Here is a 16248-nt window from a genome sequence, read left to right as displayed (position 1 = left end):
AAGTGGAACAAGTGGGCGTTTTCTGTGGGGAAGCCATATGTGTGGTCAGAAAATAAGGAACTCATTGTGGCCTAAGGAGAATGAAAAGGAAAAACTCAGCTGGCAGACAGATTTCACAGGGTAGATTTTCACATGCTACTTTCAGTGTGTCGCTGTTTGTTTTTAACAAATGAGGGGAAATAATAATATATTCACAACATGTAATAAGTATTTGAAATTATCCAGACCTTCTCTAATATTGTGATTTCCCCACCCACAGATTCTTCATTGGTAGACAGCTACATCTTGACTGCCCATGAAAGAAGTCATGCTGTGTCTTACCCATTCCTGGTAAAGAGTTCACTAGAATAAGCCACTGTTTTCTTATATATTTACAAAAAGTTTCAGCGGCTAATGTAATGAGGAAATATGAACAGCATACTTCTGCATTTTTGTATTTCTATGCATAACTTTAACAGCTCTAAATAAACTTTAGTAAATAATGCAAAAGCAAAACATTTTGGGGTTTGTCAGTTACTAATGCTTTCAGTGTGCAATCCTATACATGTCTACTTGGATGTAAATCCCATTGAGTTCAATAAGATTTACTCCCAGGTAACTTGGTATAAGATTGCAGTCTTTCAATAATATAAAATCAAGACCCCAGTTCTGGCATTTGTCATATGAGCTATTTGAAAGCATACGTTAAAGCACATACTGCAGTCTTCCTTCCAATATTCTTTAACAACTGTACAGACAGCAAACCTCCAAACTGTGGAGCTCTGCATTTAGCAGGTTACTCTGCTCTGTGTCTTGAGTGGATACTGTGTTTTATGTCGCAATCTTGTTTGTTTTGGGAAAGTTGGATTTCACTCTCTGTGAGGTTTGTGGGATGGATGAAACAGGAAATCATCTCCTCTGGGATTGTTTGTTATAAAATACAGAATGGGGCTTTCTTTCTACCGAGTTTCAGAGCTCAGGGATTGAAGGCTTTTCTTTGGAGTCTTATTCTCTGAATTATGAATCTTAGGGTCAGGAAGTACAAGCAGACGGCGGGGCTGCAGAGCAATGGAGAGATGTGTAATAGAAAAATAAAACATATGCACAACACCGTTGGCTAGTGATTAGGTAAGCTCAAAAACATCACAATAATACACCCTGAAAATGAGGCAGAACAATGGAAGCCTCTTTCATGGGGGAAGAAAACTTTCAGGAAATTGGAAAACAGAGTTTGGCACACATCTGCCCCAAGGTCCTCTCCTGATGGCACTGCTAATAGATTGACATTTGTCTCTGACACAACAACATCCACTCAGGGTACATTAGCTATTGGATGGATTACAAAGGTACTAAATCATCATCACCACGACTACCACCACATTGCCAATTTCTTTGATTTCATGCTGCTAAACAGTGAGAAACCTGTGGGTGTTACTGTAGATTGTCAGTATGATGAACTGGGATGTTACTAACATATTTGTAACAGTTAAATTATCTTTCCTTTTTCCAGGCAATACCCAGGTTTATTTCTAGCTTTGTACCTGTTGCTAATGCCACTAGAATTGCAAGCTTTGGTCAGTTCTAAGCCCAATATTGTCATCTTACTGGCTGATGATCTTGGCATTGGGGATGTAGGCTGCTATGGAAACAATACTATCAGGTAAAGGCTCCTACAGAGATGCATATTCTTTCTTTCTTCAGATACATGAAATAGTCTGGAAAGCTGGTCAGGGTTTTTTCCTTCTTTTTTTCCTTTTTCATAAGAGCTTCAGATTTAGGGTGACTCATAAATTGAATAAATAAATAAATAAATAATTGCTACACTTAAGGCAGAAAACTATTGCTCAAATGTCTGGACAAGCTCTAGAAATACATACTTTATTAAATGTTAGACATATACAAGCATATTTCTGCTACACTGTAATTTATTTTATAAATATATAAATACCTCTCTCAGCTTTGGAGTACTCCTGGATTCTGCTTAGCTTCTGGATGCTCAGCTGGCAACTATGGCCAGAGGTCCTTTTGCCCAGCTTAGCCTGGTGTGCCAGCTGCACCCATTCCTAGGTAGGTCTGATCTGCCTTGGGTGGCTGTTTATAAATGGCCAAAAAAGAGGAAATGCATCAGCATTAAAGGGAAAAAAAGGAAGGAAGGAAGGAAGGAAGGAAGGAAGGAAGGAAGGAAAGAAAGAAAGAAAGAGGACAAAAGTGGCACATATTTGCATATGCTGATTTTTATGTATAGATGTGCAACTAGAAATAATAATTTAAATAAAAAATATATAGTAAATCTTACCATATTGCAGAAGACTGTGACCAGGGGACCTGGGTCCCTGCCTCTCCAGTCTGCTCTCCAGGTGGGCCCTATGGATGGGCAACAGTTCTTACAGTTCTTTAATCTTGACATTGGAACTAGACAGGGCAACATTTCAGAGGATGCCTTCATATAGGGGATAGTCATCTAACAGCCTTTCAAACAGAGGACTTTTTTCTGTAAAAAGAGGACATGGCCACCTTAAAGCTGGCTAACGCAGGCCTTAGAGTGTCTCTACATTAAGGGGAAATCGTATTGCTTATTTGAGGCTTTGTGATTCCAGGTTCTTTGGTGTGATTGTTATGGGCTGCATTACATGGGCAGAGAGGGATGATCACGTGCTTTGAGTTGAATACTTCCCCTTCTGCTTTTTCCCAGCTATTACCACATTAATAGTGGTTATTGTTTTACTATGATTTTATTAGATTGTAAGCCTATGCGGCAGGGTCTTGCTATTTACTGTTTTACTCTGTACAGCACCATGTGCATTGATGGTGCTATATAAATAAATAAATAAATAATAATAATAATAATAATAATAATAATAATAATAATAATACTGGGATTTCCAGGACATACCGCAGGAGCTATCCTGGTCATTGACGGCATCATGTATTGGACCTGAAAACCTCCATGAGTGGCCAGTCATGAGCGTGCAATGAATCACTCATTTACAGGAGCCCTTAGGTTCATCAAAACTTGATTATTGCCTTTGAAAAATGTCCATAAACATCAACTGGTCCACAATGAAGAAGCTAGAGTTTTGACTACAACTGGTTCGCAGGAGCATGTGACTGCCCTTTTGGAACAGCTTCACTGGGCTCTGAGCTGTTCTTTGGCCCAATTTGAAGAACTGGTTATCACACTAAAAAAAATCCTAAGTGGCTTAGTACCAGGTTACTTGAAGGTCAGTTGTCTCTTGTATGAGATTGCCCACTCATGAAGATGACTGGAGAGGTTCTCCAACATCTGGAGCACGATTGGCAGGGATGTGGGAGAGAGCCTTCTTTGTGGGTATGCTGAGGCTGCCTAGGAAGATCCATTTTGCCATCTACCTCTAAGCCTCCTGCCAGCTTGCAAAGACTGTTTTCTCTAAACCTGGAGACCTCCAGATGTTTTGGATGTCGACTCCCATCCGCCCCAGCCAACATGGCTAATAATCAGGAATGCTGGAAGTTGTAGTCCAAAACATCTGTAGTGCACCAGGGTAGGGAAGGCTCCATAACACTTGGGCTCATGCACTCCTCCACTGCTGTGATGAGATTAGAATCTTGCATAGAGCCTTATATTACTTGCATATATTATATATACTGGGTCAGATGCAGACTTAGGGGTGTGCACATTTGCAGGGTAAACATTAGCAGGACTTTTAGATTATAATAATAAAATAACAATAACAATAACAATAATAATAATAATATTTATTACCCGTCTCTCCCTCTGGATCGAGGCGGGGAACAACACCAAACACAATATAATACATAAAATTAGTTAAAAGAGCATATAAAACCAATACAATATTAAAATATTAGTTTGGTTCTGAATAAGACTAACGTTAGATATAACCTATTGAAAAACATATAGGCATTAATGTCTAAATTATATTATTTTGCTTTCATGAAATGAATAAGAGGGGATGATTTCTCACTACATATTTTGAACTACCATCCTTCAACCGTACATATTAACTTTGGCTCGTGAAAGAAACTTGGTCAGCTTCCAAACCTCAATTAGATGTTCTCTATTTGCTTTCTAAAGAGTCAGCTCCAACAAATTGTTCTTATGCTTTTTCTCAGGACTCCTAATATTGATCGACTTGCAAAGGAAGGAGTGAAACTTACTCAGCACATTGCTGCAGCTCCTCTATGCACTCCAAGTAGAGCTGCTTTTTTAACTGGAAGATATCCAATCCGATCAGGTTTGCTATATGGTTTAATGGCACAATTTAGTCCTAACTTTGGTCTTCAGACAGAACTGTGGAAATGTTCTTTACATTAGTACTGTAGTACTAGATACCATTGGGTAGGTTTAGGGTTGCACAAGAAGGCTACTTGAATCAGGGCCACTCCTACCATTAGGTAAAGTGAGGCAACTGCCTCAGGCAGAAGATTATGGGAGCGGGGTCACAGTAGTGGAAGACTTCCAGTTGTCCCATATGAACTCTCTGGCTGTTCCCCTCAGTGTTAAAGTTATATTCAATGGTCAGTCCAGTCAGCTTCTGTAGGTGGACTGGGGAGAGGGTCCCATCTTATCCTTCTCCTCAGGTTGCAAAATGTCCTGGGCCAGTCCTGACTTGAATTTACTAAGACTATTACAGAATAATTTAAGATACCAACTTTCAACTTTCCCATCATTATAATTATTATTTGTCATTATTTATTACATTTCTATACTGCCCCATAGCCAAAGCTCTTAAAAATTAAAAACATTAAAAATGCAATCAGCAGATTTTAAAAACAAAAAGCACACTAACTGACAGTATGCTCAGAGATAACATATATCTCAAAACAACTTACGCAATCAGCCAAACTGTAAGACAAATCCATTATCAATTTCAAAACTCACCATATGCTGCCAAATGCCTGGGAAAAGAGAAAAGTCTTGACCTGGCACTGAAAAGATAACAATGTTGGTTCCAGGCGGGCCTTGTCAGGGAGACCATTCCATAATTGGGTGGCCACCACTGAGAAGGCCCTATGCCTTGTTGCTGTTTTCCAAGCCTCCCATGGAGTAAGCAACCAGAGGACCTTAGATGTTGTGATTGTGTCACTATGCAGCATTTTCGTAGCATTTTCATTTGCTGTCTATAGATTAAGGCAGATCAGGAAAATTGTAGTCTTTCATTACGACTATACTTGGTTGACCTGTTAACGTTCACAGTCAATTACCAGCTATCTGTTATATGTATACTTTAAATCTTAGGTATGGATCAAACAGAAGGTGCTCGTGTTCTTACTTGGCTTGCTGGTTCTGGTGGACTTCCTCCAAATGAGACTACTTTTGCGAAGATATTGCAGAAGCAAGGGTACACTACTGGCTTAATAGGTAGGAAGATTTACATAGTAGTACCTGGGTGAAAGAGAGTGAAACATCTCTACCAGTGAAACATCTTGTCATCTAGAATTGAACATGTTTGGCTGCATTTTGCCATAATCATCAGAAAAGTGCTTTTTCCCAAGCAGCTTTTAATCAATACTTCCAAATATAATAGAAGTATTAATTAATTAAATGTGTGTGTGTTTTTAACTTGCTGGTTGTTTTATGATGGTTTTAATTTTTGTGAACCGCCCAGAGAGCTTCGGCTATTGGGCGGTATAAAAATGTAATAAATAAATAAATAAATAAATAATAAACTTGTTTGGTTAAAAAAAAAAAAGGTAATTTTCCATCTCAGAAAATATTCCATTCATCTGCAGGCCAAATAAGCATTTTTCTAAGATTCTTCTGCTTTGATTGTTGCTCAAGGACTTAAACCTTGAGTTATCAGTTTTCAGAGCTGGTCATCATTTTGTAGAGTGCTGGTTTTCACCTTCGAAACATTGGATTGTTTGGGCCCAGGACACTTACTCCCACATGATCCTGCTCCTCTTTTAGATATGTTGGTCAATCTTTGGTCAGCACCCCACTACTATCTGTGTTGTATTTGCTCGGTATGTGGGGCAGGGCCTTCTTAATTTTGATGACCAGAATTTTGAGCTCCTTCCCTCAGGAGACCTAATTAACCTCTTTCCTTTGAAACTTTCACACGTTAGTGAAGACCACCTTGCTTAGACACCTTGCGTCACAATTTTGATTAATTTTTGTTACATAATGCTAACTCTGATATGGATTGTTGAATTTTGGGTTACTGTGATGTGTGAATGTTGCTGCAGTACGAAACCATGGTTTCTTAACCACAAACAACCCAGAAAGAGAACCCATAGTTTGCTGTTCAGTGGTGATCTCTGGGTCGTTTAAACCAGGGATTGTTGTTATATGTGAACCCAGAACAATGGGTTTCATCCAGTTACAAAGGCAGTGGCAAAAGCAGGTGGGAATCCAGCCACGCTGCTTTCCAGTATTAGAGATCTGAAAAGACATTTAGGCCACAGCTAGACGTAAGGTTTATCCTGGGATCATCCAGGGTTTGCCCCTGCCTGAGCACTGGATCCCCTGTGTGTCACCTAGATGAACAGGTTTGACCCCTGGACGATCCAGGGATAAACCGTAGGTCTAGCTATGGCCTTTGTATACAGCAAGGGAGCAGGCTAAGGAGGAGAGAAACAAACAACTTTCTTTGCACCTAATAGTTGACAATATTTCTTACGTAATATATTCAATTCTGTTTTTTCAGGGAAGTGGCACCAAGGCCTGAATTGCAGATACCCTAACGACCACTGCCATCATCCCTTAAATCATGGATTTGATCATTTTTATGGGATGCCATTTTCATTAATAAGTGATTGTCAAATAACACAACCTCCAGAAATGGATATGTCAGTGCGGAGCAAATACTGGTATTATACTCAAATGATTGCCCTTGCTGTTTTTACTCTTATAGCAACAAAACTTACTCATCTGGGGCCTGTCAGTTGGAAAATAATCTTACTGCTGGCTTTATTTAACTTCTTATTCTTCATTTCCTGGTACTCAAGCTATGGATTCATAAGACACTGGAATTGTATTATGATGAGAAATTATGACATTACAGAACAGCCAATGAAGTTAGAAAGAACTGCACCTCTTATGCTGAATGAAGTCATTTCCTTTATTAAAAGGTAAAACAAGATTCTTATAATGAATTATTTGAGATCATGAATGTGTGAGACGAAATGAAGCACCCATGTTGATTTTTTAAAAAATTCACTGAATATAGAGACAGAAACAAGAGAACCTTTATAAAGTTAGTCCGTTTTTAATCTACAAAATGCCTATCATGTCTCTCCAGTTTCTGAATTCTTGGGTCTCTTCTGTAGAATATAAAGGATATGGCTTCTGAGGTAAAAGCTACCTGGTCAATTGCATGATCATTTAGGATGACAGATCCCTGAAGCCATCAATTTTGATTAAAAAGTATTCAAAATGATTTTGGCCATAGCTAGACCTAAGGTTTATCCCTGGATCGTCCAGGGGTCAAACCTGTTCATCTAGGTGACACACAGGGGATCCCGTGCTCAGGCAGGGGCGAACGTTGGAAGATCCCAGGATAAACCTTAGGTCTAGCTGTGGCCTTTGTCTCCTCATTTGGAAAAAGAATTATCTTCAAGGATTACAGAAGTGAGAATGATGTATTGGCATTTGATACTATTAGCACACAAGGTTGGTGGTGGAATGGCTTAATGAAGAAGCTACTATCAGTTTAGATGTGTTACAAGGCATTGACAAAAAAGAAAAGAAATATACATTCCTTGGAAATTTATAAATGGCAATTCTTGTATTTTTTAGAAACAAGCAAGGGCCATTCCTCCTCTTTGTTTCTTTCTTGCATGTTCACACACCATTGGTTACCACGGAAAATTTCACTGGGACGAGCAAGCATGGATTGTATGGTGACAATGTAGAAGAGATGGACTGGATGATAGGTAAGTAGATCGCAACAAATGAGATTATTATTAACAGACCAATAAATGCTAACATGTTATTGTGTACACTGACCCCAAGTCAAGCCTTTACTTTATGGTGATTTCACACATCTGAAGAGTGCCAAATTGGGTAAGGCTGTTATGTTAGGGGCTTTTGGAGTATTCAAGATTTCTGAATCAAAGATGAGGAGTTAAATCTCCCCACACATTGTACCATTCAGTTCTCTCTGTTCATTTCCATGAAATATGGAACACTCCTATGAGAATGTCAATAGGACCTACTCCCAGGCAAATGGAGTTAGGATTGGGATGTTGGTGGATAATGCATCCTCTGACAATGAAACCTACTATGTAAAGTAAATAATGTCTAGAAACTATTTGAAGTAACAGACTTATTTACTAAGTAGCTGGTCAAACATATAGAAACAAAAAGTACTAGTTCATTATCCTAAAGGCTTGCAGTTCAGAAGAAAGAAATAACATTTATATTCTACTTTGTAAGCACAAAAGAAAAAGCAGTATGAATAATTTTCAAGAATGTTGCTATCTACTGCGGTGAGTATCTTTGAGCTCACTTTATGCCATTGCTATGCATTTCTTGGAATTTCATTAAAAAAAACTTCAGCTAAGTGCAGTAGCACAATATTGCTCATATGCATAAATCTACTCAGGATACAACCAGAAAATGTTACATGAGATGGGGTAGGGGGCGTTACCCCTCTTAAGCCTTAGCAATGCAGACATGTCACTTCTGGTTTACAGGAAGAATTCTGGATATACTTGATTCTGAAAACTTGAGAGACAAGACACTGACATATTTTGCCTCTGACCATGGTGGATATTTAGAGGCTCAGGACGGAAATACTCGAAGAGGTGGTTCAAACGGCATATACAAGGGTGAGAATTCTGAGTTCCTCCTAAGCAATTTCAATAAGTCTATTGTATTTGACAGCCCATCAGATGCTACCTTAGGTTGCTATTTCAATACTGGAAACATCAAAAATCAGGTTGAGCAAAAAGAGATGTCCACAATTCAAAAACCACAACTGTGTGCATAGTTTAAATAAGAGAATGCAACAACAACAACACGATTTGCAAAGAAGGCTTTAAGCTCCATCACATGGGGGGGGGCACGCTCCCTACTGTCGCTTCTCCACCCATGTTTTTGTTCCTTCAAAAGAGAAAGTACCCAACAAGTTCGAGGCCTTCACCTTTGAAATGCCTACATGGCTTGGGGCCCGAGTATCTGAAATATGTCCTAGTCTAGCCTTCCCCAATCTGGTGCTCCCCACAATGTGTTGGACTGCAAGTCTCATCATTCCCATTGGCCATACAAAGGATGATGGGAGTTGCAGTTCAACATAACTGGAAACTGCAAGGTTGGAGAAGATTGACCTACTCTAACACAAATCTCTGGTATGCCTCTTTAAGCTAACTAAGGTGGATTGATTTCCCCAGGGAGATTCACCTGGTAATTACCCTGACATTCTTTCAGCTCTAGACAAAACCCGTTTTTATTTTCACATGACTTAAAACTTTAATTAGTAGTATTATAAATTAAATTGCTGCTGCTTTTATTCTTTATTGTTGCTGCTTTTATCCTGCTGTATTTCTTGGCAATTATATTTTGACTGTTTTTATCTTTCAGATATTATTGTTGGATTACTTTGTGAGCAAGTCTGAGAAGATTTTTTTTTCTCTTCAAGGGTCAGGTGTAAATGCATACAATAAATAGAAGGCACCAAAGATAAAACATAGATATTCTATCCTCCATATGTACAACATTTTTGTAGGCACACAAGGTGCTTAAAGCATGAATTTGTGATGAGGAGGTAGTTTGTCTCTATTGATTGATTTAGACTGCAATCCCATATATACTTATCACAGAGCAAATCCCATTAAACTCAATAAGGTTTACAACTGAGCAGACATGCATAGGATTATATTGTTACAGCCCAACTAGTATCTCCTCCAAACATATGCTAAACTATGAGCCCCTAAACTAATATCTCCTTCAACATATGACAGTTTTGTGCCACAAATCATAAGTATTGTGCTGCCACCCACAAGACTGCAATAATACATCAAATGCATGTTTGTACTTAATACACAAAAAACAACATTGTCATATCACCTCCAAATCTGTGCCAATTTTGTGTGCTAGTTTTGTGCCACCACCAAAAGCATGAAAATTATATACCCTTAGGTACTAAAAACAATCCATATTTTCATATCATCTCCAAACCTATGTGAATGTTTTGTGCTGTTTTGTGCCATAAAGCCTGAGTTTTGTGCCACTACCAAAAGCACATAATAACTATGAACCTGCATTTGAAATATCAGTGAGTGGCACAAAGCTGGCACAGAATTTTGGCATATGTGTGAAGGACGTACCAGTTTGGAGGGTTCACAGAGTATAAAATATTGTTAACATGTTTTTGGATTGCCCCTGCATTCAACTGAGCATTCAGTTAGTGCTCAGTGAGTATCTGATATATCAGTGTTATGGAAAAGCAGCTGTCATGTTTCCAAGCCCTCCTGCTGCTGTAAGAGACAATAAAGAGGTCTGCCAAATAATTCACAAACCGTTATTCAGCAAACAAACATCTCTTCACACCTGAAGAGAGCTTAAACACTAGGAACTTTCTTCTAGGCTAAAACTTGGCTAAGTGAGATGATTGTCCTTTCAACAAAAGGGAAAGTCTTTTCCCTGAGTCCCTTTAATTTCAAGGAAGAGTCCTCTGAAGAAGCCTTTAGTGAGAAGCTAGCCAAGAAGATTGCCTCTTGCCTTTTTTTAGCTCCACCCATTCAGACTCTGGGATCAGCCAACTCTGAAGTCCCTTCCCCCTCTTAGGATTGCTGAATTCCCACAGACTCTGAGTTGTTAATGTTTTCACTGATAAGGTCCAGTGGAGATTCCTCCCTAGATTCCTCCCTAGTGAACGAAGAGCCTTGGAGAATCACCTTGCCTGCTTCCTGTGTAGGCTGGTACATTTCTTTGGCTTCAAAATCTGATTCTGATTGATAGGCTGAAACTCCTTCCCCCACACTAAGGGGATCATGACAGCTATGCTGGCAGGATGCTACATGAAAATAGGTTTAAATGAAAAGGATCTACATATCTTCTTAAGGAGAAAAAAATCTTAATATAACATGTTGAGATGAAGTTGGACACAACAAATTTCTGAGAACATTTATTGTTTTGCAACTGCTATTGTTTGACAACTCTAGGTGGAAAAGCCATGGCAGGCTGGGAAGGAGGAATCCGTGTCCCTGGAGTAATTAGATGGACAGGAATGCTACCTGAGGGAAAGGTTATTTCTGAACCAACAAGTCTAATGGATATTTACCCCACATTGGTTCACCTGGCTGGTGGAACAGTACCACAGGACAGGTATGGATACTTTTGAGTAGATTCTTTCCTATCGTTGGTGTCTCAAAAACTGCTGAAACTTGACAGTATGGATCCATTTTGATTTTGGCTTATAAGAATGGCTAACATCTCCTGACAACCAAAGCAAGATTTTGGATCCAGAATATTTTAAAGCCTGTATTCAAATATTCTTCCAAAGATTAACCACTTTATATGCTGGCATATAGCTTTCCATTAAGATATACAATTAAAATGTACAGCTTCTAGAGTCTGGAAGCACCCTAAGTTCATGATTATGGGAGCTACAAACTTATACACATGTATCCTGCCAAAAGAACAGATGCATATCTTCTCTGGAACATTGGCATGCATGTTTTCTCTCCTCTGAGTAGGCTTCCCTTCCTGGAAAAGCATACATATGAAGTGACCCACAGGAAGAATGATACCATAGTCTTAGACCAAGAAAACTGCTTTAGGAAGGTGGCATGAGAAAATGGATAACGGATATAGGAAATGGAGATGGGTTAAATTGGAGAAACTGTGAAATAATATTTATTTTTTATTTAAAGCCAAGGCAGCTTACAGCAATAAAATATTTAAAATGTTATAAGTGATAAAAACATGAACCTAATAAAATGACAATAAAAGCAACAATAAAAGGCAACAATAAAACCAACAACAAAGGCAGTCATATTCAGAGTAGACCAAAGTAAAATAATATGTTTTCAAGGCATTCTTAAAAGCCTACAATGACGGAACATGGCAGCTGTGTGATAGCAACTTGTTCCAAAGGTGTGGGGCCACCACAGAAAAGGCCTTCTCATGTGTGGTCACCCACATCTCTGCTTTTGTGGATGGGCAAATGAGAAGGGCCTGACTTTCTGATATTAAAGTGCAGGCAGGCTGATATGGGTTGAAACAGCCCATCAACTGGCAACTGTGATTGCTGTAGGATGTTGCTGAAGTGCCACTGTGCCACCAGGGAACCCCGCATGAGCCACAGTGCACCAGAAGTTCCCATTCCAGTGGGAAAGTTCCAATGGATTCCACAGAGTCCAATGCTTCCCCATTCCCATAACATGTGTCCAATTAAGGAGAAATTGTATGCCAACCAGAAACTCACTTAGTGATTTCCCACTCTAATTGATATCAGTGAGGGAAAATTGAATGAAAGGAAAACACACGCACGCACGCACGCACGCGCGCACACACACACACACACACACACACACACACACACACAGACTTCCTGCCCTGGCTACTGCAAGCCAGCAAGGCTTAGGAAGTGACCTTTCCTCAGCCACACACATGCACAAAGGTTTGTTCTTTAAAACTGATCTGGAGAGCATTACTTCACTCCTGTTTCCAATGAAATCAAGATTTTACCTTCATCTTCTAGAAATCCCATGTGTGCTTCAATACACATGCAAAGGACAAGCAAATTTCCCATTCACTTCAATGGAGGGTACATTGAAATTGTTTTTATAACTGCAGTAGTGGATTAGGAAACTTCTATAGTGACATAGAACCTTGAAACGAAACACAATTTATTTAAGATCTAAAATAGCAAACATCGAACCATTTTCATGTAGCATGTTACCAATGCTCAATTATTTGCCTATGGGTACAATCTGCTGAACTAATCCAAATATAGTTTATATAAAGGGATCTGACTGTCATTTTCTTTCTCCTTTCAGGGTAATTGATGGTAGGGATTTAATGCCTTTGCTGAAGGGATTGGTTCAACACTCAAAGCATGAATTCTTGTTTCACTACTGTGGAATGCATTTACATGCAGTGCGATGGCACCAGAAGGATAGTAAGTATAAGGGCTTCCCCCAACACAAAAAAGATCTATGCAATTTATGGTAAAATAACCACTAACTAAACAATGGCATCACCTAGCCAAATTTCTATTTTCTGAAGGATTGAAGAGCAGCTTTCTCCAAACTGGTACCCTCTAGATGTTTTGAACCAACTCTTATGAGCCCCAGCCAGCATGGTCAACGATCAGGAATGCTGGGAGTAGTAGTCCAAAACATTTAGAGGGCACTAGATTAGGGAAAGCTGATGTAGGCATAGGGTATTGGAGTAGGGGACTTGAGTTCTTCCAGCCCTTTGTCAATAATGAAGAGAAAGTGACTCGAGGTCACCTTGCAGGTTTGTTGTGAACATAATATGGGATAATCCAAAATACAGCACCATGTGATCATTGTAAAAAGGGACACCAATGCCTTGAGGAATAAATGGATCACTGTTTCACAATCTATTATCATCAAGTTGGAGAGGGAACAATCACTTCTAGGTAGCATTTTTTCCATACCCAAATTATTCATGTCTTTTGGCATGGTGCTTACTCCTAAGAATGCTTCCAGATTTGAAATTGTGGTTCCTTCCCTTCTAAGGTATGGGCATACCTTTTGTCTCATTTCCCTTTCATTTCCTTTGATTTATGCCTTAGTACTCACCTGTCGTTTTTAAATACAAGAATACAAATTGACAGCTTCAGAGCAGATCTGGAGCAAAGGGTTCCAATCTTTCTTGGATCATCAGGATTAGGTCATTTGGCAAGGGAAATGCCAGCCTACCATTTCAAAAATCAGTATTGAAGGCATATTGTTTCTCACAGTTTCTGTTACTGCTTGAATCATAGAACTTTTTCCAATGGGATGCTGCCATCATTTATACGAGACCTGGAAGTAGATCGTAAATTAGACAACACTGGGGACCAGGCCAGCTGGAACATATCCTACCTCCACCCCACCCCCCAAAAAAACAAAGAAAGAAGGAAAGGAGGGAAGAAAGAAAGATGACATACATGTGATATTGGAACACTGAACTATGACTCTAATGTGTATCAAGACACTGACTGGAACAATCACAATGTTAAAGAGATGATTTGGCATCCCTTGGCTAGCTCACTAAGATCAAAGAATTTTTCATGAATTAACATAGAGCTTGGGTGTGTTGTACTTTGATTATAAAGACAGGTGGGGACCATAAAGAAAATGAGGCTTTAACATGGTCCAAGAGCAGCACGATTAGGGAAAGGGAGCAAGGAGGAAAGGAAAAGCACTATGAACAGCCACATGGCCACTTCCTTTCAGTCACTCCCATTTTGGCAGTTTGAGCATGACAAAGATGTGGAAGTGAGGTGCGGACACAATTCTGTTTGTTTGTTTTTGAAAAATACAGAATTACAGGAGTTCATCTGACAGGCAGCATAACAAGATCTGCCTGCCTTTGTGGCTAAATACAGCGATAGCAGCTAAAATGACAAAATTCATTCTGTATGCTTTCTTAGCTTACATACAATCTATCAGTCTGAGTTTACTGTGGCATGAAATTGTGCAGTCTGCAGCCATCTTAATCGTATGGATTCTTTCCCACCAGGTGGAAATATATGGAAGGCCCATTATGTGACACCGGTTTTTCGGCCAGAGGGATCTGGAGCGTGTTATGAAATGAAACTTTGCCCATGTTTTGGAGAGGGTGTGACGCGTCATGATCCTCCTTTGCTGTTTGACCTCTCAAGAGACCCATCAGAGACCACGCCTCTGTCACCGGACACTGAGCCACTGTTCCACGCAGTGCTAAAGAGGATAGAGGAAGCTGTGGAGGAGCACCGCAGGACTCTCACTCCTGTCCCACAGCAGCTTTCTCACTATAACTTTATGTGGAAACCATGGCTGCAGCCCTGCTGTGCGACATTTCCATTCTGTGGCTGTGACAAAGAAAAAGATGACATTGTAAAGTGGACAACAGTTGGATGAATTAGACCTCTAATAAAAAGGAATCTCTTTGGAGGAAATCTGTTATTCTCCTCTCCTGCAAAAGCACACACGCACACGCACACACAAGAAATAAGTAACATAACAGAAACAGAGGTTCAGTAAGTTGTGTTGTGTTGTATTCTAATTGTTTATGGGTCAATAGGCCTGAAATTGAAGCTGTAGCTCACCTAATTCAACCTGCCATATTCAAACAGGTTGTCTTCCACAGCAAATACACTCAACATTTTGTTCATAACTGCTCCAAGCAGCAGAACCCAGGGGGACATCATGGCAGAGCTATACACAAGACAAATTCAGTAAGCGCAGTGGATAAAAGTCCAGCTGTACCTCCCTTATTCTCTACTGGAGAAGGTGAAAAGAGCGGATGTAATCTATAGGACAATGAGCTTTATCACACCAGCGTTATACTGCGCAATCACTGCGAATTGCCTGCAAAGGACTCAGAAGTTCTCCACCTTATAATCTGCTTTTATTGTGAAGTACTCCCATGCATCCTGCTTTAATTGTGCTTCAAAGCAAAACAATTCTCTCTATTTAGCCCCTGCTTTCTGAGTGTACCTTCTGAGCCGCCGCTGGGGCGCAGGAGCAGGATTTTAAAGAAATGCTTACATCTGCGTAAGCTTTAAAGATAAAGACACTAAAATTGGCACATTGATATTAGGGAGAGATTTAAGCATACCAAAGTTGAATCGAATTGGGTCATCCGTTGATTTTTTATGATTTTTACATTTCCCCCCTTCAACTCGCTTCCTGGTATGCAAAGGATCACTGCCTCCCGGTAGCAAAAACAAAGCTTAGCGCTATGGGGATAATCCGAAGAAAGCAGGTACGTGTGATAAAGCTCAATGTCATCCTTTCCTAAATATGGTGATACAGTTTAGTTTGAAAACTCAACTCAACCACACAGCTCACTGAAGCTACCATGAAAAAGCTTTCAGTTATTTTATTGCAAATCCTTTCATATTATCAAACTTCAGTGGTGGCCATCAAGTATGATTTTCAGGGGTGAAAAAAAGCAAAAACATATTTGGTAAAAAATTGTACTTTGTGAAAAAGAAGACTTACTTAAAAAAAAAAAAAAAGATCTATCAAAAGCACTAACTTTGACCTAGGGTTTAAAAAGAAAATAGAGCTCTTTCTTATCTTTTCTGGAGATGATGTTCAGCAAGAACAGGAAAAATGATAGCATGAGTTATCTTCATCGTCATTTCCAAGGACATGCTGAAC

General features: G+C 39.5%; 1 protein-coding gene across 2 annotated transcripts; it reads left to right on the top strand.

The window, feature by feature from the left end:
• Positions 1-256: 256 nt before the first annotated feature.
• Positions 257-15017, top strand: LOC134399465 (arylsulfatase H-like). Of its 2 annotated transcripts, XM_063127516.1 has the most exons (10): positions 257-330; positions 1490-1639; positions 4090-4211; positions 5216-5338; positions 6627-7050; positions 7718-7854; positions 8617-8751; positions 11086-11248; positions 12925-13046; positions 14621-15017. In XM_063127516.1, the coding sequence occupies exons 1-10, from the start codon at positions 296-298 to the stop codon at positions 14998-15000; spliced, it is 1791 nt and encodes a 596-aa protein (XP_062983586.1). In that variant the 5' UTR covers positions 257-295; the 3' UTR covers positions 15001-15017. The 2 variants fall into 2 exon arrangements, with proteins under 2 accessions (XP_062983586.1, XP_062983587.1); XM_063127517.1 differs by lacking the exon at positions 8617-8751.
• The last annotated feature ends 1231 nt before the right edge of the window (positions 15018-16248 follow it).

Source organism: Elgaria multicarinata, chromosome 5, assembly GCF_023053635.1.
Source record: "Elgaria multicarinata webbii isolate HBS135686 ecotype San Diego chromosome 5, rElgMul1.1.pri, whole genome shotgun sequence".
In the NCBI taxonomy this organism is placed as follows: domain Eukaryota; kingdom Metazoa; phylum Chordata; class Lepidosauria; order Squamata; family Anguidae; genus Elgaria; species Elgaria multicarinata.
Note: the sequence above shows the minus strand (reverse complement) of the source record. Positions and strands in the feature narration are given on the sequence as shown.

Excerpts from the sequence above, each read along its gene's own strand:
- LOC134399465 (XM_063127516.1), top strand. The coding sequence starts at position 296 with ATGAAAGAAGTCATGCTGTGTCTTACCCATTCCTG. Across the intron at positions 331-1,489 it reads CTGTGTCTTACCCATTCCTG|GCAATACCCAGGTTTATTTC; the intron begins GTAAAGAGTTCA and ends TCCTTTTTCCAG. Across the intron at positions 5,339-6,626 it reads GTACACTACTGGCTTAATAG|GGAAGTGGCACCAAGGCCTG; the intron begins GTAGGAAGATTT and ends CTGTTTTTTCAG.